The sequence below is a fragment of the Mus caroli genome, unplaced genomic scaffold (genome assembly GCF_978045245.1).
Source record: "Mus caroli unplaced genomic scaffold, Mus_caroli_1 scaffold_13, whole genome shotgun sequence".
Classification (NCBI taxonomy): Eukaryota; Metazoa; Chordata; class Mammalia; order Rodentia; family Muridae; genus Mus; species Mus caroli.
Genome location: NW_028227268.1, coordinates 47,960,485 through 47,987,834, shown reverse-complemented (window position 1 = coordinate 47,987,834; position 27,350 = coordinate 47,960,485). Strand labels below are relative to the sequence as shown.

General features: G+C 38.4%; 1 protein-coding gene across 2 annotated transcripts in view; it reads right to left on the bottom strand.

Annotated features, from left to right (window-relative positions):
- Pafah1b1 (platelet activating factor acetylhydrolase 1b regulatory subunit 1) overlaps positions 1 to 27,350 on the bottom strand; it is a 50,065-nt gene that overhangs the window by 12,011 nt on the left and 10,704 nt on the right. For both annotated transcript variants that reach the window (XM_021175674.3, XM_021175675.3), the window contains exons 2-5: positions 13,617 to 13,826; positions 2,705 to 2,789; positions 2,402 to 2,476; positions 1,183 to 1,389 (exon numbers count right to left, since the gene is read on the bottom strand). In XM_021175674.3, coding sequence (XP_021031333.1) covers positions 1,183 to 1,389; positions 2,402 to 2,476; positions 2,705 to 2,789; positions 13,617 to 13,648 — 399 coding nt within the window. In that variant the 5' untranslated portion in view covers positions 13,649 to 13,826. The remainder of the gene's footprint in view (positions 1 to 1,182; positions 1,390 to 2,401; positions 2,477 to 2,704; positions 2,790 to 13,616; positions 13,827 to 27,350) is intronic.

Sequence of the window (27,350 nt, the reverse complement as noted above, 5' to 3'; positions counted from 1 at the left end):
CTGGTGTGCCTGGAGACAGCTACAGTGGACTCATATAAATAAAATAAATGATTCTATTAAAAAAAAAAAAAAAAAAAGCTGGGTGTGGTGGTGCATGCCTTTAATCCCAGCACTCTGGAGACAGAGGCAGGCAGATTTCTGAGTTCGAGGTCTACAGAGTGAGTTCCAGGACAGCTACACAGAGAAACCCTGTCTCAAAACAAAAACAAAACCAAAAACACTCTATTTCAAGAAATGATAAAATAGTCATGCCTGCGTCAGGACTACTGTTGTGATATATACAATGACATTTTATTAAACTATTACAAATAAAACAACTTTGGTTCTTCATATAAAATAAGCTTTAAAACAAACAAAAAATCTGTATTTTATCTATCTTTTTATATATGGTTTACATAACTGTCATTTTATTATAGGTAGATTAAAGAAAATTGTACAGTACTTTAGACTAAAGTTTTGGGGAGAGTGGTTTTGGAAACTAGTATTTTTACTGCCTGGTTAAAAATGAGGGACAAGCCGGGCGTGGTGGTGCACGCCTTTATCCCAGCACTTGGGAGGCAGAGGCAGGCGGATTTCTGAGTTCAAGGCCAGCCTGGTCTACAACGTGAGTTCCAGGACAGCCAGGGCTATACAAAGAAACCCTGTCTCGAACCCCACCCCCACCCCCCAAAAAAGGACAAAGTTCTTTTTTTTCCAAGAACAGAATCTATTAAAGGAAAGGATGACATACTCCACATTTTCTCAAATATATCAGTTACTTAATGGAAGAATGCCTCTCTAGAGCTATAATGAAATTTTAAGTCTACCTTTAAGGTTTAGTACCCAAATCACTCAATACAGTTTTAAAAAACTACCTGTTACCAAACCTGTCGACATCCTAAGTTTGATTTCTGAGAGAAGGAAACTCAGAGCTCCCTCTCTTCTGTGTCCCTTTGCTTAGGTCCTTATTTTCAAAATCTTTTCTGTCACCTAACTTACATCAAGTCTGCCTTTCAGAGAAATTTACCTTACTTTAATCACAGCATTTACTAGGCAAAGGTGGGAGAATTTCTCTGAGTTCAAAGTCAGTCTGACAGTCAAGACTACATAGAAAAAAGATCATGTCTCTCAAAACAAAACAAAACAAAATTAAAACAAAAACCACAAAACAAAAAGCAAAATGAACAAATGAAAAGAACTTGCCTTAATTGTAGCATCCTCTGAAGCAGAGACCATAACACTGAACACAGGATGGAAAATGACTCGAGTAACTGGACTCCTATGACCACTCAATGCGTATTTCTCAGGTGGACGGGGAATCCATTCTTTTGGGTCTCGTTTCTGACCAAGAGGACCACCCGATGTAAATTCTTCTTTTGCTTCATTTAGTTTTGATTCTAATTCCATTACCTTGAGAGGGAACATGAAGTTAAATAAAGATGTGTTCTATAATATATTTGGGTTTTTTCCCCTTTTAGGTAGGCTCTGACTATGAAGCTTACGGTAGTCCAGACCTTAGGGTCTTCCTGTTTCCCACAGGCTGGGGTTCCTATGCCCAGCTGGAACTAGTTCACTCAGACAACTTTCATTTACATTTATTAATAGAGATAGATGATCATCACACTTATCTTGCTTGATTTACGCCTGTAATTTTTAGGTTTTTCCCTACACCAGTTTATTATTTATCCTACAGGTAGTAATATTCACAACAAAAGCTAATATTTACTGAGCATCTACTAGGCATTGGTTCTTGTCCACGAGCTTGGTATAGCTGGGCTCACATTAGAACAATGTTGTCTACTCTAACTTTGTCTGTGAAGAGTATTTTAGAAATGGAATAGTATGTTACTTTCATCTTACATATTAAAGAAAGAAACAAACAAAAAAGAAACTAAAAACCTCAGAGACTGACTCATATAAGACACATAGTGCTCTTTTTTCAGTTACAACTAGTTATAACTTCCAAGGCATTGGTTCTCAACCTTGCTAACACTTTGACCATACACATTCTTGTATTGTGGTGACCCCCAACTATAAAATTACTTTTGTTGCTACTTCCGAAGTCTAATTTTCCTACTGTTAATGAATTATAATGTAAATATCTGATAATAAAAAAAGTATCTAATGTTCATCCCCAAAGGGGTGCAGTGCAACACACAATGAGAAGCACTGTTCTAAGAACATAAATGATGTCTTAACTATCAACTTCTTAGTCAAGACAATGCCGGTTCTAATCTCTAGACTGTATAACTTATATGCACCAATAATGAACTTAAAATCAATGTTTTCATGAAGCAAAAAAAAAATGTTTTGTTCACCCAAGATCAAACATGAGTATCAGCAGATTAGCAATTTACGGCAATATTTTCAGAAAATTTGTTAAGTACACATTGAATAAACTGACTTAAGAAGACCTAGTTACCTTTTTTTGTAATCTAATAACAGATGTCCATTTTTTTTCCAAAAGACCAGCATACTTCTTATCTAATTCTTCATTCTAGAGGAGAAAAAGTTAGATTTTTTTTTTAAAAAATGACTTAACCATGAATCTTTAAGATAAAACATTTAAATATTTGATTATATAAAAGTGGGAAAATTAAGCTCAAAACTAAATAAATCACAATAACAAATGGCAAAATTCGAACAGCTGAATTGACCTAACTACTGAACCCATTTACTATACTATGAAGAATTAGAAGACTGATAATTATAAAGTCACGCATACCATATCTAGTTCAGCTTCCTTTTTAAAAACGGAATATGCCTCTTCATAGCCATTTGAACGAAGATAATCTGCTATAGCTCGATTTCTGAAAGAAAAAATTCAAGTGAGTCCTAAACATATCTCATTTCTATTTGAGGAACTACACTTATTAAAATCTTTAGGGGAGGGGGTAGTTTCTCTGTGTAATCCTGGCTGCCCTGGAACTCACTATGTAAACCAGGCTAACCTCAAACTCAGAGATCCACCTGCCTTTGCCTCCTGAGGTGTGTGGTGGCACACGCCTTTAATCCCAGCACTTGGGAGGCAGAGGCAGACGGATTTCTGAGTTCAAGGCCAGCCTGGTCTACAAAGTGAGTTCCAGGACAGCCAGGGCTACAGAGAGAAACCCTGTCTCGAAAAACCAAATTTAAAAAAAAAAAAAAAAAAAAAAAAGGGGGGGCTGGTGAGATGGCTCAGTGGGTAAGAGCACCCAACTGCTCTTCCGAAGGTCCAGAGTTCAAATCCCAGCAACCACATGGTGGCTCACAACCATCCGTAACGAGATCTGGCGCCCTCTTCTGGAGTGTCTGAAGACAGCTACAGTGTACTTACATATAATAAATAAATAAATCTTTAAAAAAAAAAAAAAGTAAATCATAAATATTTCTGGAAATAAAATGGACACACTTCCAAAACTTCAAAAACATTTAGGTATTGTCATAATTTATCTGTATTATTTTTGAGCATCTTTTCTCTTTTCTTATTTTCAGAGATGCAAGGGGCTGAACTCAGAACACTGTACATGCTAGGTAAGTAACCCATCTCTAAGCTCTAGTCCCAGCCTCTGACATTTTATAAATTTCTCACTTACTTTAATCCCGAGTGCTGGGATTAAAGGTGTGCTCCATCACAAGCGGCTACTACCCTTTTAATAGGCTTTTTTTTTTTTTTTCGAGACATGGTTTCTCTGTATAGTCTTGGCTGTCTTGGAACTGACTCTGTAGACCAGGCTGGCCTTGAACTCAGGAATTCGCCTGCCTTTGCCTCTGCCTCCCAAGTGCTGGGATTAAAGGCGTGCACCACCACACACCTCAGAAGGCAAAGGCAGCTTGTAAATTGTGGGCACTCAGAAGCGCTCGCTCGCTTGCTTGCTCTCTCTCTCTCTTAAAAATATAAAATACACACACACACACACACATATATACATTAATATATTTTTTGGTTTTTTGAGACAGGGTTTCTCTCTTAGCCCTGGCTCTCCTGAAACTCATTTTGTAGACCAGGCTGGCCTTGAACTCAGAAATCCACCTGCCTCTGCCTCCCAAATGGTGGGATTAAAGGCGTGCACCACCACTGCCCGGCTCTAGATGTATTTCTATACCTACATATCAATTGGTTAAAGTAACCATCAGTTTTTCTAGTGTTGACATTCACCTTCTCCTTTTTTTTTTTTAAAGATTTATTTATTATATGTAAGTACACTGTAGCTGTCTTCAGACACTCCAGAAGAAGGCGCCAGATCTCATTACGGATGGTTGTGAGCCACCACATGGTTGCTGGGATTTGAACTCTGGACCTTCGGAAAAGCAGTCGGGTGCTCTTACCCACTGAGCCATCTCACCAGCCCCTCACCTTCTCTTAATAGTTGATAAACATACTCAAACATTGGAGATTAGAACTGAGTTTTGCATAGAAATGTTTTTAATAAAACTCTACTAAGAATACAAAGAGAAGACTCAATGGTTATCATCTCCTTGCTGTGCAAGCATATAGGTTAGAGTTTCTGTCCCCGCACTCATGTAAAAGGCTGGGTGTCCTATGCTAAGTCTGTACATCATTTAGAATAAGGGAGGTGGAAAGTGCCTGTCTGAGGCTTGCTGACTAGCTAAAATATTCTAGCTCAAAGTTCAGAAAGTAACCTTGCTATTCAAAAGGAACAGGTAGAATGTTGTCTCCAGACAGATACACACACATAAACCATAAAAATGTATCTCAGGCACATCAGTCCCCACCCCCCAAAAAACCTACAGTAAATATTTTAGTATTAGAAATGCAGTGTTGGGGGCTGGTGAGATGGCTCAGTGGGTAAGAGCACCCGACTGCTCTTCCGAAGGTCCAGAGTTCAAATCCCAGCAACCACATGGTGGCTCACAACCATCCGTAACGAGATCTGGCGCCCTCTTCTGGAGTGTCTGAAGACAGCTACAGTGTACTTACATGTAATAAATAAATAAATCTAAAAAAAAAAAAAATAAAAAAATAAAGAACATTGACTGCTCTAACAGAGGTCCGGAGTTCAATTCCCAGCAACCACATGGTGGCTCACAACCATCTGCAATGGGATCTGATGCCCTCTTCTAGTGTGTCTGAAGACAGAGACAGTGTACTCATATAAATGAAATAAATAAATCTTTAAAAAAAAAAAAAAAAAAAAAAGAAATGCAGTGTTGGTGCATGCCTTTAATCCTAGCACTAAGGAGGCTAAGACAGATGATCTGGAGTTTAAGGCCACCCCAGGCTACATAGTGAGTTCAAAGCCAGTTTGAACCAAGGACCTTATTTTTAAAAGATGCCATGCAATGGAGGTACATGCTTTTAGTCCCAGGACTCAGGAAGCAGAAACATGCAGATCTCCGAGTTTGAGGCCAGCTTGGTATACAGAGTGAGTCCTTGGACAGCTAGGGCTAATGAGAAACTGCTTTGAGACCCTGCCTCCCCAAAACAAACAAACAAACAAAAGAAATAACGTCTTAGAATGAGATTTAGAATTATAATTTAAAGGCAGCAAAGCTGAAGTGGCTTGAAATGTATTTTTATACTTCTCTTCGTTCTGTCATAACAATATTGGCAAGCATCCCTGCTCTCCTATTTCAACATTTCCCCATTACTCTGAGCCTTTATTCACAAAGTTATAGAAAAGGTTGATTTAGGATTCCTCTGTAAGACTTTAAACTAACTTGAGGAATTAAAAAGTTTAAGCCATGAGTTAAATAAAACTTAAATATACATACAATAACAGTATCATTACATCCTTTAGCCAATTTTATTTTTTCTTTTCTTTTGAAAACCAGTCTTTGTGTCTTGGCCAGCCTTGAATTTACAGAGATATGGCCTACCCCTGCCTCTGAGCGTTGGGATTAAAGACATGTGCAACCATGCCTGGCCCTCTCTGCTTTTATAAGCCAGGGTTTTGTAAATCCCAGGTTGGTCAGAAACTACTTATGTAGGACGGTCGTACCTTGAACTTCTGATCCTTGAGGCATGAGCCACCATACCTAGCCAATGTAAGGCACTAGAAATCAAATCCAAGGATTTGTCTATGATATTGCCCTAGCCCTACTCAATAGGGCCATATGTGCCACTGATCTCCAATATTTTAACATAGGCAATCACTACTGTGATTTACGTGTTTTCAGAGATAATCCATCATGTTTTTAGATTCTGTTTTGTTTTTTTTTTTCTTTTTCTGAGACAAGGTCAAACTACAAAGTCCTTGTTGGCTTGAAACAACTCATTTAGTTTTAAATTCTATTTCCATAAGAGACAACATGAAGTCAAATGAAGAATCATTCTATAAAATAATTGCTTTTTTTTCCCTTTTAAAGTAGGAGCTCACTATGAAGCTTAGAGTTACCCAGTACTTATGATCCTGTCCCAGCCTGCTAAATACTGGGGTTACTATACTGAAATTTAACTATTCCACTCAAAGACAATTTCCATACATTTCCTAACAGAGATGAAGAGTAATGAAGTTATTTCATGTATTATCCTTGTCTATGTATGTGGGGTAAGGACATGGGAGTTAGGTCAGGTAGGTGAAAGTAAAAAGACAATTTTTGGGGACCTGGATCTGAACTCCCAACATTTTGGTGCACCAGGCACTTTTACCCACTGAATCACCGAGCCAGACCTCCAATAAGAATGGGACAGCACAGGTAGGACAGGTTCCAGTCCAATGTGGCAGGCCCTATGAAATCTAACAAAGAGTTATATGATCACCCCTCATGATCAAAAGTCATCATAATTCAAAAAGGTGGTTCACAATTCAACTATTAGTGAGTCTTCAGTTAGAGAGGGGGTACTATGAGCTTCTGCTTATGGCAATGAGAAAGTAAAAGAATGAAATCAAGTCAGGTCAGGGCAAACAGACCTTCAAGTTAACCATGAAACAAATTACATTCACCTGAAAGCCAGTCTTTAAAGACTGTGACATTGAACTCAGAATCTACCTGATAATTGTAGTAAATATTATTAAGTATGTCACCTTGAAATTCTTTTAGTCAACAGGAAAATATATTATGATCCACTTTTTTATCTCAATTATCTTCACAGATGCCTAATATGATCAATTTTCATCATCACAACAGGATTTAGAATCACCATAGAAACAAACCTTTCGGGTATATTTGTGTATTTTTGTAAGGTTTAAGTGAACAGTAAATAACCACTCTAGTCAGGCAGTGATGGCACACACACACCTTTTTATTCCGAGCATGCTGGAGGCAGAGGCAGGTAGATCTCTGTGAGTTTGAAACCATCCTGGTCTACAGAGAGAGTTCCAAAACAGCCAACACCACACAGAAAAACTCCATTTCAAAAAACAAAACAATTGAGGAAAGGGGAAAAGGGAAAGGGGAAAAGGGAAAGGGGAGAGAGGACTAGGGGTCTCATGCCTTAGACTGCATAAAAAAAGAAAATGCTAAGCACCAACTTCCCACTCACACCTCTGCTTCATGACTGCAGACACAATGCGACCACCATCTCACCTTCCTAGAATATACTATGCCCTCAAATTCTGAGTTTAAGTAAACCCTTCCCTTCATAAGCTATTTTTTTACAAGAATTTTGTCACGGCAGCAAGGTAACTAAAATATTTCATTCTTTTATCAATAAACACTAAAACCTGACATGGTGAGGCATGCTCTGTAATCTCAGCCCTCTGGAGGAGGAATGCCTGTTCAAGGTACCATCAGCTACATACTGAGTTCTAAGCCAACCTGGACTCCAAGATATCCTACTCCCACAAACAAAAGCTTAAATTTAAATTTTAAAAAAAAAAAACTGTTTCAGGGGCTGGAGAAATAGCTCAGCAGTTAAGAGCACTGTTTTTCCAGAGGCCCTGAGTTCAATTCCCAGCAACCACATGGTGGCTCACAACCATCTGTAATGGGATAGGATGCCCTCTTCTGGTGTGTCTTAAGATAACAACAGTGTAATCATAAAATAAATAAATCTTAAAAGAAAAAAAAAAACTATGTTTCAAAGTAGGTTTTGTTGTTTACTAACTTCAGTAAATATAGCTCTAGAAACAAAGCAAGACACAAAGAAGAAATGCCTATGATCACTAGTATTTAAAACTGTCCCCCAAACCACCACACAGTAATTAAAACACTAAAGAAAGAAAAATGTAGATCAGTAGTGGAACATATGCTTAGTATACACAAAAAACCCTGGATCCAACCTCTATCACTTTAAGGGGAGGCCCACATTTGTAAATCTCAGCACTCAGGAGAGGCAAGAGATTCTCAAATTCCAAGTCAGCCTGGGAATGGGTACCAGAGTGTTTCTGAGCGACACAGTGAAAGCTTACCTTAAAACAAAACAACAAACAAACAAATCAAGCGACACAGTGAAAGCTTACCTTAAAACAAAACAACAAACAAACAAATCAAACAAAACTAACAGAAAAATAAGCCAACACAAGGGACTGAAGGATGGCCTAATTGGTAAAGTACTTATCACAAGAGTATAAGGACCTGAGTTTAGCATCAATGCAAAAAACTGGGTATGGATGGCAGTTCATGTCTGAAATCCTAGAGGTGGGGAGGCAGAAAAAGGAGTTTCTGGGACTTACTAGCCAGGTATGCTATGGCTCATTTGTTTGAACAGGCCTATGGGGGCTAAGGAGTAGAGTGAAGTAATTTGAATATGGTTGGCCCAGGGAATGGCACAATTAGAAGGTGTGGCCTTGTTGGAGGAAGTGTGCCACTTTGGGGGTGGGCTTGTAGCTAGGATGCCACTGAACCTCAGAACCTGTAAGCCAGCCTCAATTAAATGTCCTTTACAAGAGTTGCCTTGGTCATGGTGTCTCTTCACAGAATTAGAAGCCCCAATTAATACAAACAAGCTGCAGTGAGATCCAGATTCAGTTAAAAGATCCTGTGCCTCACAAAATAGAAATGGCTTAGTGGGGAAGAACACTTGTGCAAATATGGAGAGCTGAATTTGAATCCTCTGCACCCTTAGTAGGCATGGCTACATGTGTGCTTGTAATCACATTGTTTTGGGACAGAGATGGGCAGATCCCAGGAGTGAGGGCTATCCAGTGAGAGACCCATACTTTAAAGTAGTACGGCAGACAGTGATAGAGGGAAACACCTGATATTCTATTCTATGTGAAGATATATGAATGCAAAATATACACATACACTAAAAAGGAAAAGGGAAAAAAAACCTGGAAAATGATTAAGAAGGACACCTAACAATTCACCTCTGGCTTCCACATACATAATAGGAAAAAAAAAATGACAAAATGGGGGTAGGGTGGGGTGAAGAGAGGACCCAGATTAGATTCTCAGCACCTACATGGTAATACACAATTTGTCCCATGAAAACCTGACAACCCTTCTGATAATCTATAGGTACAACGCATGTACATGATGCATAGTCATACACATAAGACAAAATACCTATACACATAGTAAAAAGATTAAAAATATGTTCTCTGCTAATAAAAATCAATTTTTAAACAGTAAAACATTATAAAGAACATCAAAAGTAAAAAATTTTAATAAAGGAAGTTTAACAAAACAAAAGGAGCTGGAAACACAGCACAGCAGCTAAGAACATTAATTAGTCTTGTAAAGGAACCCGGTTCCATGCTCAGCACCCAGATGGCAGTTACAACCTTCTGTATTTCCACTTTTAGGGAATCTAAGTCCCTGCTGGGCATGAGGCATACACATAGTACAAAATACAAAAACTCCATATACATAAAATTTTAAAAATAAGCAAAGCAAAAAAACCCCCAAACCACAGGCACACGAAATATGTTTAATAAAGAAATATGGAAATACACTAGTTTCTCATATTTTTAAAAACAATGAAAATGGTTTCTACACACACTGAGGATACAGCTCAGTAAAGAAGATTTCTGAATAGGTATGTTGTAGTTGCTTGGTTTTCTGAGAAAATGTTTTACCATATAACCTGACTAGACTAGAACTCAGAAGTCCAGCCTGCCTATCTCCCTCATGCTAGATTAAAGGTGTTTACCATAGCTTCTGGTTCTTTATTTCTGAAACAAAGTCTTGTGTAGCCCAAGTTGGCCTTGAACTTGCTATGTTGCCAAGATGACCTTGGTTTCTTCATAGATCCTTTATGTCCATTTTAGGCTTTATGTGATGCTTGGGCCCAAATCATGGGTTCATGCATACTAAATAAGCACTCTACAAACAGAGCTGCTTCCACAGCAAAAGACATTTTAATGTTTATCTGTATGTGTACATTTTTAAAAAATGTGTTTTATTATTTATGTGTAACTATGCACACAAATACTGTGTATGTGTGGTGTGTGTAGTGTGTGTGTCTGCATAACTGATGTCTATGAATTCAAGGATAGCCTGGTGATCGACATAGATCTTTCCAGGCAAGGCAAGACTACATAATAATAGGATGCAGAACACGATGCCAAAAACCTATAAAACTACAATATATAAACACAATTCTATTTTAGAAAAATAATCTTCACAGAATGGAATACCAATAAGAATACAATCAATCAAATAACTTACAAATGTATTTCATGCCCAGGGTGGATAAGGGCAGAAATTAGAATAGGTTATGAATTCTTTCCAGGAAGATAGGATTTTATAGTAATACTAGTAACACAATTCTAAAACTAATTGAAGTATTTCAAGATTGATCAAATGAATCAATGTTACTGTTCAGAACTACAGTTGCCATGACAGAAGATATAACTAGGACATAGAAAATAAGGAGGAAGGGGCTGGTGAGATGGCTCAGCCGTTAAGAGCACTGACTGCTCTTCCAGAGGTCCTGAGTTTAAATCCCAGCAACCACATGGTGGCTCACAACCATCTGTAACGAGACCTGACGCCCTCTTCTGGAGTGTCTGAAGACAACTACAGTGTACTTACATATAATAAATAAATAAATCTAAAAAAAAAAAAAAAGAAAGAAGAAGGAACCATGTACATACAACAGGATGGAATTATAAGAATCATGATATCCTGAATTATAAAAGATGTTTATGTGTGCATATACCTATCAGTGTTTTGTTGTTTTATTTTTGTCTTTTTTAAATGTATGAGTGTTCCAAATGTATGTATGCCTGCATGCCAACAAAGAGATCAGATCTCATTATAGATGGTTGTAAGCCATCATGTGGTTGGCTGGGAATAGAACTCAGAACCTCTGGAAGATGTGCTTGCTCTCAACCGCTGAGACATCTCTCCAGCCCCTTATTAGTGGTTTTTTTTCTTTCTTTCTTTTTTTTGGTTTTTCGAGACAGGGTTTCTCTGTGTTCCCCTGGCTGTCCTGGCACTCACTTTGTAGACCAGGCTGGCCTCGAACTCAGAAATCCGCCTGCCTCTGCCTCCAGAGTGCTGGGACTAAAGGCGTGCGCCACCACGCCCGGCTTCTTTTTTTTTTTTTTTTTTTAAAGATTTATTTATTTATTATATGTAAATACACTGTAGCTGTCTTCAGATACTCCAGAAGAGGGCGTCAGATTTTTTGTTATGGATGGTTGTGAGCCACCATGTGGTTGCTGGGATTTTAACTCAGGACCTTCAGAAGAGCAGTTGGCACTTTTAACCACAGAACCATCCTGCCAGCCCCTACCAGTGATTTTTAACCACTTGGCATTGGCAATATCCAGACACTTTTTTGTTGTGGCATATAATAGGTAGCAGATAGATAGTATCTTTCGCAATCATATATACCAAGAACTTTTTGTTTGTTTTCCTCCCCACCCCACACAGGGTTTCTATGTGTAGCCCTGACTGTCCTGCTGGAACTCACTCTGTTGACCAGGCTTGCCTCCAACTCAGAAATCCACCTGCCTCTGCCTCCCAAGTGCTGTTTTCCAAGACAGGGTTTCTCTGTGTAACATTACTAGCTGTCCTAGAACTCACTTCATAGACCAGGCTGGTCTCGAAGTCAAGAGATCAGCCTGCCTCTGCCTTCCAAATTAAAGGTGTGTATGCTTCTGATGTTAGAGGCATTGGATCCTCTGGAGCTGGAATTACAGTGAGTTGTAAGCCACATCACTTGGATTTTAGGGACACACACAGGTCCTTAGCAAGAATAGTTACACACTCCACACTCAAAAACCACTGAGCCAACTCTCTTACCCCTCTTTTTCATTTTTAATAATAGACTATTTCTTGGTTTGGATTTATCTATTCTTTCTTCTTGATTTGTGTAAGTGGGACATTTAGGATCATGCATATATTTCTTGTTCCTTATTGACAGTTCTAGATTTAATGTCCAATGATGATTCTTTGCTTAAGCCATTCTTTACTGATAAAAGATAAAGAGACACTATGACAAATTAAAGGAGTATGTTTTATAACATCCTAGATTAAAACAAACAAGCTAGGGAGATAGCTCAGTGAGAAAACTGCTTGCCATCCAAGTCTTAGGACCTGAGTTCAGATCCCCTACACTTACATACAAGAGCTAGATTTGGGGGGCTGTAGAGATGGCTCAGCCATCTGCTCTTCTGAAGGTCGTGAATTCAAATCCCAGCAACCACATGATGGCTCACAACCATCTGTACTGAGATCCGATGCCCTCTTCTGGGATGTCTGAAGACAGCTACAGTGTGCTTAAATATAATAATAAATAAATAAATAAATAAATAAATAAATAAATCAGAAAGAAAGAAAGAAAGAAAGAAAGAAAGAAAGAAAGAAAGAAAGAAAGAAAGAGCGAGCTAGATTTGGTGGCAGTGCTCAGATGCCCAGCCAGCCAGCTTTGTCGAATTGCTCAGTAATAGTAATAAGATACTATCTCAAAAAATAAAATTGCAGAATAACAGTGGCATAACTATACCCCCACACACACACATGCACACAAATATGTATACATGCACACATCATACAATTACATAAAATTAAGTAATTACTCTTCCTTCTGTTCTGCTTTTTTGACATAGTGTAGCTCTGGATAGCCTGAAACTCACTATGTAGACCAGGTTGACCTCAAATTCAGTGACCCACATATCTCTGTTTCTTTTTTTTCTTTCTTTTTTTTTTTTTTTTTGGTTCTTCGAGACAGGGTTTCTTTGTATAGCCCTGGCTGTCCTGGAACTCACTTTGTAGACCAGGCTGGCCTCGAACTCAGAAATCTGCCTGTCTCTGCTTCCCGAGTATGTATGTATGTATATATGTATGTATGTATGTATGTATGTATGTACGTACGTATGTATGAAGTAAGTAATTCCTTGCTAAAAGAAGGTCCAAATTTGAAGGCAAGACAGTGTCAACACTAATATAGCAGATGCTGGTAAAAATACTTTAAACTTGGGACTTCCCAAGACTGCATTGTATTTTGCTACTGCTGGTCACTGGTGACACACGCCTTTAATCCCAGCACTTGGGAGACAGAGGCAGGCAGATTTCTCAGTTGAAGGCCAGCCTGGTCTACAGAGTGAGTTTCAGGACAGCCAGGGTTACACAGAGAAACCCTGTCTCCAAAAACCAACCAAACAAACAAAAACAAAAACCAGTTTTGTTCCCACCCTGGTTTTTCTCCCATCTTTTGTGACAAGGTTTCAGGTAGCCCAGGACTAGCCATGAACTTCCAAGGTAGAAGATGATGGATGGGCTTGTCTTTACCACCCTAGGCCTAGTTACTCATGCCTAGTTTATAAGAGGTTTCTAAGTAGCAGAAAACAGAAACTTACAGTTCATCTCGTTGTCTCTGGGACAGCACCATTTTGGCTTTAATGTCAAGCTTATTTGATATAGTGGTATGTCCCTCCAGAAAAATCAAAAGTTGTGATCCCTGGATTTGAATTAAATATGCCACTATGTGGCTTCCACAGAGGGAAAAATGATTCTTTTTTTCAAGTGAATCCAATCAGCAACCAGTCAACAAGTAAGGTTCATTCCACCTAAAAAGAAAGAAAAAATATAATTATTCCCCTCACCTAAAATTTTATTATTACTAAACTATTAATTATAGAACATAACTGCAGTATTATAATGCTAATTAATGTGTATATTAGATGATATAGTCAACCTACAGTTTAAAAAACAAATTAGTCAATGCTAAAGTAAGTCCCTATCCCCCCAAAAAAACAAAAAACAAAAAAACAAAACAAAACAACAACAACAACAAAAAACCCCAAAAACTGCTATGTAGACCAGGCATCCTCCTGGCCCCGTAAGTGTTTCAGACATAGGTAGTATCCCCAAACCCAGCCATACTTTATGTAGTTAAAACTACTACTTTCAATGATCTAATGATGCAAAACAGTACTTTTGTTGCTATTTTTGAGCTGGGAGTCTAACAAGGTAGCCCTGGTTGCCTACCACTCTTAACAATCCTCCTGCCTCAGCTTCTAATACTAGGTTTACAGACATGCACCACCACATCCAGCAACATAGCAAATTTGCCTGTTTAATTTCTATTATTAATATATAGCTGCTGTAGAAAATGGTGGGGGCTAGAGAGATGGCTCAGCAGTTAAGAGCATCAATTGCTCTTCCAGAGGACCTGAGTTCAATTCCCACCAACCACATGGTGGCTTGCAACATCTGTAATGTGATCTAAAGCCCTCTTTTGAAGAGGGTGTACTCATAAATAAAATAATATTAAAAAAGAAAAAGGAGGTACAGGGTGTATATATTTGAGTGAGTATGTAAGTATAGAGTCTCTGTATGTGTGAGTATATAAGAATATATGGGCATTGTGAAAGGGTGATTGACTACAAGTGAGGATGAGAAAAAGCAATCAAGGAAGTAAAGGTCCATCACAGACACCAAAATCGTTGGATGCATTCAGCACGAAGTTCACTGATAACCTTGTTGAGAATGGTTTTGGCCAAATGTTAAAAAAAAATGGCTTAACATGACAGTATTAATTATTTAAAAACAACAAAAACTGGCCTGGCAACCCTCCCACCTCAGCCTACCAGGTACTGGATTACAGGAATGCATCAACATGCCTGGCTAGAAAACAGTTTAAATGGATAAGAAAGAGTAAAGATGATACCATAAAAATTTTTACAGGTAAATATAAGCATTTGTTTTCTCTGCCAGTTAAGATGCTTAGACATTGCCGGGCGTGGTGGTGCACGCCTTTAATCCCAGCACTCGGGAGGCAGAGGCAGGCGGATTTCTGAGTTCGAGGCTAGCCTGGTCTACAGAGTGAGTTCCAGGACAGCCAGGGCTACACAGAGAAACCCTGTCTCGAAGAAAAAAAAAAAAGATGCTTAAACATTGATGGGAAAAAATAGACACAAAAGAAAACAACAACAACAAAAAATTATAAAGAATTTTTTGTTTGTTAGAGACAAGGTATGTAGTCCTAACTGTCCTGGAACTCACTATGTAGACTAGGCTGGCCTCACAGAGATATGCCTGCCCCTGCATCCCAACTGCCAAGATTAAAGGCGTGCACCACCACTACCTGGCAAGTTTTAAAGAATTTTAATTTCAATATAAGCAAAATACTCCCAGCTTTAATTGTAGATACTCTAAAAAAAGGCTACTATAATATTAGACAAACAGGATGTACAATTATACCTATGTATTTTATACTAGTGTAGTGAAAGAATACTGAAATATTGTTACTATAAAATCAATCTGATCAAGTCTCTGACTCTATCAATTTGTAATAAGTAAAGGGCAGGGGAACAAATAGCCTTAGAAAGCAAATTATTTAGTTTCTTCAAGAAAAGAAAGACAGAAAAGGAACCTGAGGATTCAAAGACAAGTTGGCTCAAACCTCCAATCACAGTATTCAAGAGGTTAAGACAAGAGTATCTTCACTAGCTCAAGTAAAATCCTGGCTAAATTATGAGTTTTAAGGCCAGTCTGGGTTGTCTCAAAAATAAATAAATCAAGTAAAAGATAAAGAGATATTCACCATCTGCATTTTATGAACAATGTTTAGATCTCAATCCAAACAAACTATAAAATAAAGCAATGAGCAGAGATGCTTGGAAAAATCTGAATACTGATTAGAAAACTGATTATTAAAAAATTACAAAATTCACTATTCTCTTGGTTTTATCTAATTAGGTATTTTGCATATAAAGCCTTTTAAAAGTAGACCTGTGACGTAGTTCCATGGCAGACAAACCTCACACTCACACACACACACACACACACACACACACACACACAGTTCTTACCACCACAAATCTCAGAGGAGTAATAGAGGAAAGAGAGGGAATGAGATTTAGATGCAATAAAAATGGTTAGGCATGATCATTATTGGTGTATAATTCTAAAACATTAATATATACTACCACTCAGAGTACAGGTGTATTCCTAAGTAAGCCATTTTATCCAATTTCCTTCACACAGACTTAGGTTACATGGGAGAATATGGATTTAAGGCCAGCCTGAGTTTTTTCCCCCCACCAAGAATCACTTCTACCATTCTCAAGTGTAGTAGCTCCCAAATTAAAGCAAAGAGCTGAAAGTAGAAGTGCTATAGATTTGATTATCAAAGTAGGTTTTGGGCTTTAGATCAAACAGACTTACATTCAAATTTTTAAGTCCAAACTAGACATCCACTGCTTTCTGGTATTATCAATCACTTGATGTGACCTTTCACTAAAAAACATGTATTCTATTATACTCCCTGTGATAGTTAATTTTGTGTGTCAGCTTGGCTAAGAAAGCCTTAGTACTCAAATATTTGGCCATACATTAATGTAGCTGTGACTGTAGGTATTTTAGATAGGATTACTATTTAAATCAACATACCCTAAAAAAAGGTCAGCATACCCTGAGTAAGGCCAATTACTCTTTATAATACAGATGGGTCTTAGCTAGCAGTAGAAGATCTATGAGTAAAGATTTTCCATATCCTTCACACCAGAACAGCAATTCTTCCCTTTTAGTCTGTCAGCCTTCACTTTTAATTTCTTAAAATCAAGTAGGTGAATGCAAATCCTGCCAGTTATAGTTACAGTAAAATATATCCCTTTAATTATAGGGGTTTAGACTATCCTAAAGAGTACAGGATAGTTGGACATAATGGCTCATGCCTTAGGCAAGCAGAAGCAAGCAGATCTGTGTGAGTTTGAGGCCAGCATAGGCTAGTGAGTTCCAGAACAGCCAGAGCTGCAAAATGAGACGCTGTCTCATCAACAAGAAAGGATACTAGAATAAGTACTCTCATATTGCTTAACTTTACTTGGTTTGCTCAAAGAAAATCATTACAAGTTCAATGTTTAAAGTGGAAGAGAATATATACAAAGGGAACCTAAGTACCACAGAGGCCTGATTTGAAGAACTGTATTTTCCCCCTGGTTTTTCAGAAACAAGGTTTCTTTGTAGTCCTGGAACTTGATCTGTAGACCAGCCTGGCTTCAAACTCAGAGATCTTCCTGCCTCAGCCTACCAAGTACTAGGATTAAAAGGCCATGCATAACCACCACCTAGCCAAAGAACTCTATTCGTAAATAAAAGAAGTACACTAGATTTTTCTAAAAAGCTACTAATAGTTTACTGGGGGAGTTTAGCAGCTATTCCCTTGGTATTCTCTGTGAAAACTAATATCCTTTGAGGGTTAGGAAAAGTAAAAAACCTTAGCTAGATACCCTGGTACATAAATTCCCTTTGGAGGCACAGGCAGGTAGGGATCTATGAGTTCAAGGCCAGCCTGAACTACAAAGCAAATTCCAAGACAGCCAAAGCTACACTTTATCTCCCCCACCACCATGCCACACACAGGTTTGAATACTTGCACCCACATGGCGGCTCACAAGCACCTGTAATTCCAGTCTAATACCTTCAGTCTTCCAAGGTACTAACTGCATGTCACACAGACTTGCATGTAGGCAAAATATCCATACACATAAAAATATTTTTAAGTAAAAAACCTTTTTCAAACATACAACAAACTAGAAAATAGTGTTCTTTTTCAACAAAGATTATTCATAGCTCCCAAATGTAAAAAGGGTGTTTGCTTTAACTTCATAAGTCATTTTGAACCTCTGACAGTTTTAAAGAAACTAAGAATTGTTAGGACTTTATTATAGACAGCTCCTCAGCCCAGAAAATAAAACCTCAGATGCTGTTTTTGTGATACATGTCTATAATCAGAGAACGTATTTTAAAAAAAAGAAGACAAATACTTATTTTAAGGTCACATTTTTTTCTTTTAAACTTACTTTAGTGTTAGTCTACACTTACATAATTGCAAACACGTAGCTAGGCATTGCAAAGTTCATGTATAGGCATGCTTGGCACATTGCTTTAAACAATCTGTAATATGAAGATGTGCTATTTCCTAATAAAGTTTCCCAATAAGCATACTCTATTCTACTAAATCCACAATTTTTCAAGTTTTTTTTTTGTTTGTTTGTTTTTGTTTTGTTTTGTTTTGAGACAGGGTTTCTCTGTATAGCCCTGGCTGTCCTGGAACTCACTTTGTAGACCAGGCTGGCCTTGAACTCAGAAATCCGCCTGCCTCTGCCTCCCGAGTGCTGGAATTAAAGGCGTGCGCCACCACTGCCCAGCCAAGTTTTTTAAAATTTTATGTGTATGAATGGTTTCCCTAAATGTGTGCATATCATGGGAGTGTCTGGGGCCAGAGGATGTCAGATGCCCTGGATTGGAGTAAGACAGTATGAGCCAACATGTGGCTTCTGGGAATCAAACGTGAGTCCTATGCAAGAGTAAATAATGCTCTTAAAAAGCCAACTCTCCAGCCCTAAATCCACTAGTTCTTTTTGTGTGTTTTTTTGTTTTGTTTTGTTTTTCAAGACAGGGTTTCTCTGTGTAGCCCTGGCTGTCCTGGAACTCACTCTGTAGACCAGGCTGGCCTCGAACTCAGAAATACACCTGCCTCTGCCTCCCAAGTGCTGGGATTAAAGGCGTGCGCCACCACTGCTCAGCCACTATTTCTTGGCTTACTGAAATTCTATGATGGCAAGAAATTACTACATAATATGAAAACTACACTAAATTATACTCCTGTACTGGAACATAACTTGGGAGTCTATTATTCTATTAACTGAAAGCTGTCAAGGGAGAACACATACCAGTTTAAGTAAATAAAGCAATAATTCTTTATACTAGAAAGCACTTCAGAGAAAGAACAATAAAGGGGACATACACTGTTTTCTCAAAATAATTTTGCTATAGTTAACTATTTAAATACAGACTAGAATTGTTCATCAGAATCACCTAAGAAACTCTGAAAACAGTAGCTAGGCCTCATTCTCAAAAATGCAGAAGCATATATATTTTAATTTTATTCAACAGATAAAATGTAATCCTTATGACTTTGATGCACACCCCCAATAAAGAGCCAGATAGTAGTGCACACCTTTAATCCAAGCACTCAAAAGACAGAAGCAAGTGGATTATCTGCGAGTCTGAAGCCAGTCTGGTCTACAGAGAAACCCTGTCTTGAAAACAAAACAAAAACAAAAAAGGAGGAGGGGGGAAGAAGGAGGAGGAAGAGGAAGAAGAAGAGGAGAGAAGGAAGGAAGGAAGGAGAGAGAAAAAGAACGAACGAATGATTGAACCAGACAGTAAATAGGGAGTGGTGGAAGAGCCTATAATCCTAGTATTCCAGAGGCCAAGGCAGACTTGTTTCAGGTTCAAGGTCAACCTTGACTACAGCAAATTATATAGTAAGAGCCAAATCCTACCACTACCATAAAAATAAATTAACAGAAAGCAGTATAAAGGCTAGCTAGTATTAAAAGATTAAAAGCAAAATTACAGAAGAAAAAAAAAAGAAAAAGAAAACTGAAAACTAACATTGTCAGCAAATCTTATGGGTGCTATTGGAAGACGGCTCATTGTAGAGTACTTACTTGCCTAATGTATACAAGGCCATGAGCTTGATCCTCAGCAGCATAAATTAATACACACCCAGTTTCTAGGTTTTTGTTTTGACCCACACAATGAAAAAGAACAGACTCAGCAAGTTGTTTTCTGACCTCCATATATGTGATGTGGTATGTGTGCATAAAAAAAAAAAAAAAAAAAAAACACTATTATTAGGGTCATGTCCTGTAAAACTTCAAATTTTTATTTGCAAGTTCAATTTAATACTCATGAATATTTAATTAATATTACCAAAACTTTCAGCAGCTACCATAAAAGCAGACCCTGAGTTTTCTTCACCTTTACATGTTTTTATATGAAACAGTTAAGCAAAGTAACCCCTGTGATTTCCTAGTACCTTGTACACACATTTAAGACTTCTCACACTGCACTGTAATTATATGCTGTGATAGCTGAACAATGCTCCTCCAAAGCAGCAACTCTTGGCATATTTTTCATTCTATCTCTAAAATAAATTCACAGTAATTAGTACACAAATAGGCAATCTTTTGTTCCCTAATTACCCTACGAATCATAGTAAGATTAAGACCAATTTGTAATGTAGTCTCAGAAAGCAAATACACTACATCACTTCAGTCTCTTTTCTCTTTTAAAAAGCCAAACAAATTCTAAAATCTAGTCAGTTAGATTCATCAAGTTCAGTTACTTGGGGTTGGGTTGGATGTAAATTTGGTTTGGTTTTTTTTTTTTTTTTTTTTGGTTTTTCGAGACAGGGTTTCTCTGTGTAGCCTTGGCTGTCCTGGAACTCACTCTGTAGACCAGGCTGGCCTCGAACTCAGAAATCCGCCTGCCTCTGCCTCCCAAGTGCTGGGATTAAAGGCGTGCGCCACCATGCCCGGCTTGGTTTTTTTTTTTTTTTTTTTTTGAGACAGGGTTTCTGTGTAGCCCTGGAACTCACTTTGCAGACCAAACAGCCCTCAAATTCAAGGATCCCCTTGCCTTTGTGCCCTCCCTCCATGTTTTGATTCTAGGCTTGCGGCACCACTCCGAACAAACCTTTATTCTTTCTTAAAGACTGGCATTAGCATGTACCAGAGCAATACAGTGATTGTAAAAATCCTACAGAAAGGAAAAGAAAAAAAAAAAAAAAAAATCGACCAGCTGCCTCAAAACTAATACTTCAACTTTTTATTACCTTTAGCATGTACATTGCTGTTCTGGGTTCTTCTAATATTTTCAAGAGATACTAAGACAAACTCAACTAGAATGGTCTATAATTATGATTTTTTAAAAAAATTAAACCCAAATAGGTTATTGTTGGTGAATGTGTTAGCCCAGCATCCAAGAGGTAGAAAGCAGTCATCCTTAGCTACAGAGCAAGTTTGAGGCCAGCCTAGAATATATAAGATCCTGCCTTTAACCTCAAAACAGAAGAGAAAAAAGCTTAGTCATGAACAATAAAAAAATATCCATGTAAGGGGCTGTGGAGATGGCCCAGAGGTTAAGAATGCATCCTGCTCTTCCAGAAAACTCAATTGTATTGCCCAGCACCCATGCTAGCCAGCTCTTAAGTGCCTGTACCACTAGCTCCAGGGGATCTGATGCCATGCCATCTTTTGGGTCCTCTACAAGTAAACACACACACAGATTAACATAGACTCTGACATAAGCACAGACACGTGCACAGACAGACAGACACACACACAACTGGTGTACCTTATCTTTTGTTTTATTCAAGATAGGGTTTCTCCGTGTAGCCCTGGCCGTCCTGGAACTCACTCTGTAGACTAGGCTAGCCTCAAAAACTCAGAGATCAGCCTGCCTCTGCTGGCACCCCCATCCCCAACACCATGTCTTTTTAACTACAATGCTGCAGGATATTTGATCACACTGTAAAACACAAGATTGTGAACTAGAAAACCCTTGTGTGGCTCAGCCCTGGAAGACACCATTAATCCAAAATGGTTCTGTAAACAGAATTAAACGAAGTGAACCATAGGTCAAGAGGTTGGACAAGTAACCAGTTGAGAGGGAGAGAACCTAAGGGAGTAGAAAGGAGGGGCACTGAGTTGAAGGGTGTTTATATCAGTGGAGTAGGAAGGGCCTTTAAACAGTCTGGTATTTGTTCTTGGTTTTGAAGATAGTATTCTCTTTTTCTGTATGTTACTGCAAGAGGCTGGGGCTGACATTAGGTGTCTTTCCTCTATCACTTTCTACCTTATATATTTTTTTTGTATTTTTAAGTAAGGTCTCTCTTGGCCCCAAGAATTTACCAATTAGCTACTGTCTGGCCAGTGAGCTCCCAGAATGGGCATTTCTCTTTGCCTCACCCCAAGAGCTGGGTTTAGACACACCCTACATCATCATCATCACCATATCTCTCTCCCCCTTCCTCTCCCCCCCCCACAGAGAGAGAGAGAGAGAGAGAGAGAGAGAGAGAGAGAGAGAGACACGTCTTATGTAAATGTTGAGGATACAAACTCAAGTTGTTATGGTTATGCCACAACAAGCACACTACCCACTGAAATATGTCCCCAGCCCCAAGATGTTTTCTCTAGGGTATGATCTTGATCCTATAGGCTGATCTCACAGCAACTGCTCAGAAGTTATAAAAGTAGTATTCCTCAACTGGTTTCTAACTATTATCCACACTAATGTTTGTCTCCATTTGTACAAATAACTTAGAAATGGAGCTAGCAAGATGGCTCTGCAGGTAAAGGTGCTTGCTCACCATCAAACCTAATGATGTGCATGCCACGCATCCCACAGAGTGGAAGGGGAAATCCAACTCCTGAAAACTGTTCTCTGACCTCCACACAGGAGCTAGGGCACACAAGCAAATGTACATGCAAAAACCACACAATTTAAAAAAAAATGTTAGTAGTGTCTGCCCTTAAGAAACTTAACAAATAACTGAAGATGTGAGCTAATGGATTTATTGATTATGTCTTGATAGGCTCTATACTGTAACATAAAGCTTAACAAAATACAATCCACTAAAGAGACACACAATACAGTTAAAAGCTAGAAGGCTAGGGATAGGAAGGCAGGGTAAAAATACTGACAGAACTGTTGTTCTAACTGACTACGTCAGCATTATAAACTAAAAGATTTTAAAAAGAGATGGAATTGGCTGACAATTCTTTGAGGCAGGTTTTGGAAAAGGAAATAATGTGGAAAAAATTAAGTGCAAATTTTGAGTAGTTAGGAAATACAGCCTTACTATAAAGGCTAAAGATAGCAAACAGCTGGAAAGGCTGTTTATCTGTACTCTAATAAATTCCAGAAGGTCAGAAGTGACAAAGACATGTTAACTCTCATACGGTCAAAGAAAACAAATAAATACTTCTAAATAAAGGTGAATTGTGTTTGAGAAAAAGGCAAAGCTGTATTTATTACAGGAATTAGTAAAACCCATAACACTAAGAAGGTGCAGTAGAACACACCCCAGCTCTTGGAGGCTGAGATCAAAGTTTGAACTGGGCTACACAGCAAAACAAATCACCAAAACAACAACAAAAAATTTTCCCAACATTTATTTTACGCTGAAATCTGAGTCCTGGTTTGTAGGAACTGTATTCTGTCAAAGCAATTTATTTCTAGCAGTTTTTCTGAGTTTCTCTTATACTCTGTACCAAGCAGGATGGCACACGTTTAATCAATCCCAGCACTCGAGAGGCAGAGGCCATTGATCTCTGCAGATTCAAGGCCAGCCTGGTCTAGTATCAAGTTCCAAGCTAGTCAGGGGTACACAGTGAATAGGATTATACCAATTTTAAATTCTGCTTAAAGTCTTTCTAGAATCTGAGGGTATAAAACACTATCTGGCATTGTGCACAGAACTCCATGATTTATATAGTTTTAGGTCTTGTTAATAATCATTCACTGCACTGTGGGGTAGTCCTCAATAATCTGGACACAAAAAAGGTATGAATCATAAACTAATTTCTATAGAGAACAACACAAGTTATAAACTTTTTTTTTAGTTTTTTTTTTTTAATAATTTACTTTTATTTTATGTACATTGGTAGTTTGCCTACGTGCATGTCTTGTCTCTGTGTGAAGGTGTTGGATCCACTGGAACAGGAGTTAACTGTCATTGTAAACTGCCATGTGGGTGCTCGGAATTGAACCCAAGTTCAACTGAGGATCAGCCAGTGTTCTTACCCATTAAGCCATTATTGTTATTGTTGTTGTTATTATTATTATTATTATTGAGACAGGGTCTTACTGTGTAGACCCTGAACCTAGATATCTCTCCTTATCCTTACTGCTAGGATTAACAGCTGAGCTATGTTCACATGGTGTTCAGGTTGATCTGAAAGGAGACCGTACAAATATAAATATAGGTTAAAAACTTCTTTTAAAAATTTATTTAGGGCTGGTGAGATGGCTCAGTGGGTAAGAGCACCCGACTGCTCTTCCGAAGGTCCAGAGTTCAAAATCCCAGCAACCACATGGTGGCTCACAACCATCCGTAACGAGATCTGGCGCCCTCTTCTGGAGTGTCTGAAGACAGCTACAGTGTACTTACATATAATAAATAAATAAATCTTTAAAAAAAAATTTATTTATTTTATATGTGAATACACTACACTATAGCTGTTTTCAGACACACCAGAAGAGGGCATTGGATCCCATTATAGATGGTTGTGAGCCACCATGTGGTTGCTGGGAATTGAATTCAAGACCTCTGGAAGAGCAGTCAGTACTCTTAACCTCTGAGCCATCTCTCCAGCCCTTTTGTTTTTTTTTTTTAAACTCAGGGTTGTTTTTTTCCCACCCCCCTAGATTTATTTATTTTATGTACATGAGTACACTTTTACTCTCTTCAGACAAATCAGAAGAGAGCATCGGTTGTGAGCCACCATGTGGTTGCTGGAAGTTGAACTCAGGACCTCTGGAAGAGCTATCGGTGCTCTTAACCACAAAGCCATCTATCCAGCCCCTAAAACCTTTTTAGTTATACAAGGCCAAAAGAAATATATTTACAAACTTAGTTGTAGCAGGATTTTCCCTGTCCAATTAATTTAAATACTACTGAAGCAGGAGGCCTGTGATTGGACAGGGAAAAGGGAGGTGGAGCTAAGAGTTGCAGGGACAGAGCGAGCTGACTTGGAAGAGAAAAGAGGAAGCAAGATGGAGGACAACAAACAGGATGATTCAGATTCAGCATGGCTTTAAATAGCCACAGGTACATATAATTTCACATTGGGATAAAATAATAGGAGTAAATTGTCTAATGTAGGTGGGCAGCTTGTATCATTATCAATTGGCCCTGAAATTATTGGGTGGGCATCTTGTGAATTGAGAACTTATTGTTTTATATATATGTGTGTGTGCGTGTGTGTGTGTGTGTGACTGGTTAATTATAAGCTTCAAGAGTTTTGATTTTACCAGGTTACTGGGTATTGTGATATCTAACCCCGAGGTGGGCGATGATTGCATGGGGCTGGCATGACAATGACCCGCCAAGGGAAAGTACTGAGTCAGGTAGAGACGTCTTGGGAGCCCTGGGCCAGAGTATGCTGAGATGAGAACGCCCTGCTGGAGCCAGGTGGCCCACCGGTGCACAGAGTAGCACAGGAACACATCATTTTCTTTTTATTATTTCCTGCAAAACTTAGTCTGACTTGAAAGTGGTTAGCATGTAACCTCTAGCTAAGTAAATGAATAAACTCAGGTTTTCAAGGTCAAGGAAATGAGGGGGGGAAAGGAGAAAGTTCAGGGATTTGTGATCTAAAATTGATGCTAACAATTTTAATCATTCTATATTTAAATCCAAATCATAAAAATTACTAAGAGAAAAACATTTTAATTAACCTAAGGATAAATTCTGCATGCAAAAACAATCTCATCTGCAAATACTTTACCCATATTCACACCAGCATTCTAAACAGTGCAATGTTAGTTCTCAGAAAACGACTGTTAACTGTTTCTATCTTTAAAATACTCAGGCTGGAACAATGGCTCAGTGGTAAAGAGCACCGACTGCTCTTCTGGAGGTCCTGAGTTCAAATCCCAACAACCACATGGTGGCTCACAACCATCCATAACAAGACCTGATTCCCTCTTCTGGTGTGTCTGAAGAAAGCTACATTGTATTTACATACAATATATTTAAAAAAGAAAACAACAACAACAACAACACACACACACACTCTACTAGGTGAAGTATCACTCACATTGTTTCCTGATGTGCACTTAATATAAAAAACCAGGACAAGAGAGATGGCTCAGCAGGTGAAAGAAGCTCATCACCAATCTTGACCACCTTATCCCTAATCTCAGGACTCACAGGTAAAAGGAAAGAAACAACTAGAAGTAAGTTTTTCTGTAAATATTACACACACACTTACTTTTGCTTTGGGTTTTTGTTTTATTTTGTTTTAAGGCATATATAGCCAGGTGTGGTAGGTAGCACATACCTTTAATTCTAGCACTCAGGAGTCAGAAGCATGCAGATTTTTGAGTCTGAGGCCAACCTAGTCTACAAAGAGATTTCCAGGACAGGCAGGGTTATAAAGTGAGATCCTGTCTCAAAGAAACAAAAAAGGAATATATACAAACAGGAGGCATGTAGCTAGGAAGAAACAAGACAGGATTGAGAATAGGTACAAAAGGGATATATACAATTGCAACTGTAATACTTTATTCTTTTAAAGCTTTAATAGTAGTTACATAGGCATTTTGTTACGTAATTTTTTTCTGTATACATAATGTATTATATAATTAAAAAACAAAATGATGCTAGCAATAGAGCAGGTTAAGACCACTACCTGTTCTGCCAGAGGACCCAAAGTTGATTCCTAACAACCATACCATAGAGTTCACAGCACCTGTCTTTCAGTTCCAGAGGACTGGATGCCTACTCTGGCCTCTGTGGACACCTGCATTCACATGTATAAATCCAAACACAGACACATAATTTAAAAATAAAACTTAGATAAGCATTGTAGTGCATATTTTAAATCCCAGCATTCAGGAGGCAGAGACAGGCAGATGTCTAAATTCAAAGCCAACCTGATCTACAGGTTTACATAGTGAGTTCCAGTAAATCCAGGGCTATGTAGAAAGACCCTGTTTCAAAACAAACAAAAAAACCCAAACAAAGCAAAAAAGGTAAATAAAAATAAAACTTAAAATTTCAAGAATACTTATGACTGTACACAGGTCCATTACAGGCAGAATTTAGTCCCATATTTTGTGTTGCTTATTTTGGTTTGGTTTATAAAACAAGGTCCTGAATGTGTTGCCCAGGCTGGCCCTGACCTTGTTTGTGATAGGTCAGCTTCTGTAGAAACTGGGATTACAAACACCACCATTTCTGACCAGTTCTATATTTCTGATGTCTTAATGAATAGAATTTTGGAGTCAAGCAACAAAAGTTTAAATATCATCATACTGGCTGGTTTTGTGTGACAACTTGACACAAGCTGGAGTTATCACAGAGAAACATCCCTTGAGAAAATGCCTCCATGAGATCCAGCTGTAAGATCCAGTCTCTCAATTAGCAATCAAAGGAAGGAGGACCCATTGTGGGTGATGCCATCCCTGGGCTGGTAGGTTCTATAAGAAAGCAAGCTGAGCAAGCCAGGGGAAGCAATCCAGTAAGTATCACCCCTCCATGGCCTCAGCTTCCACCTCAAAGTTCC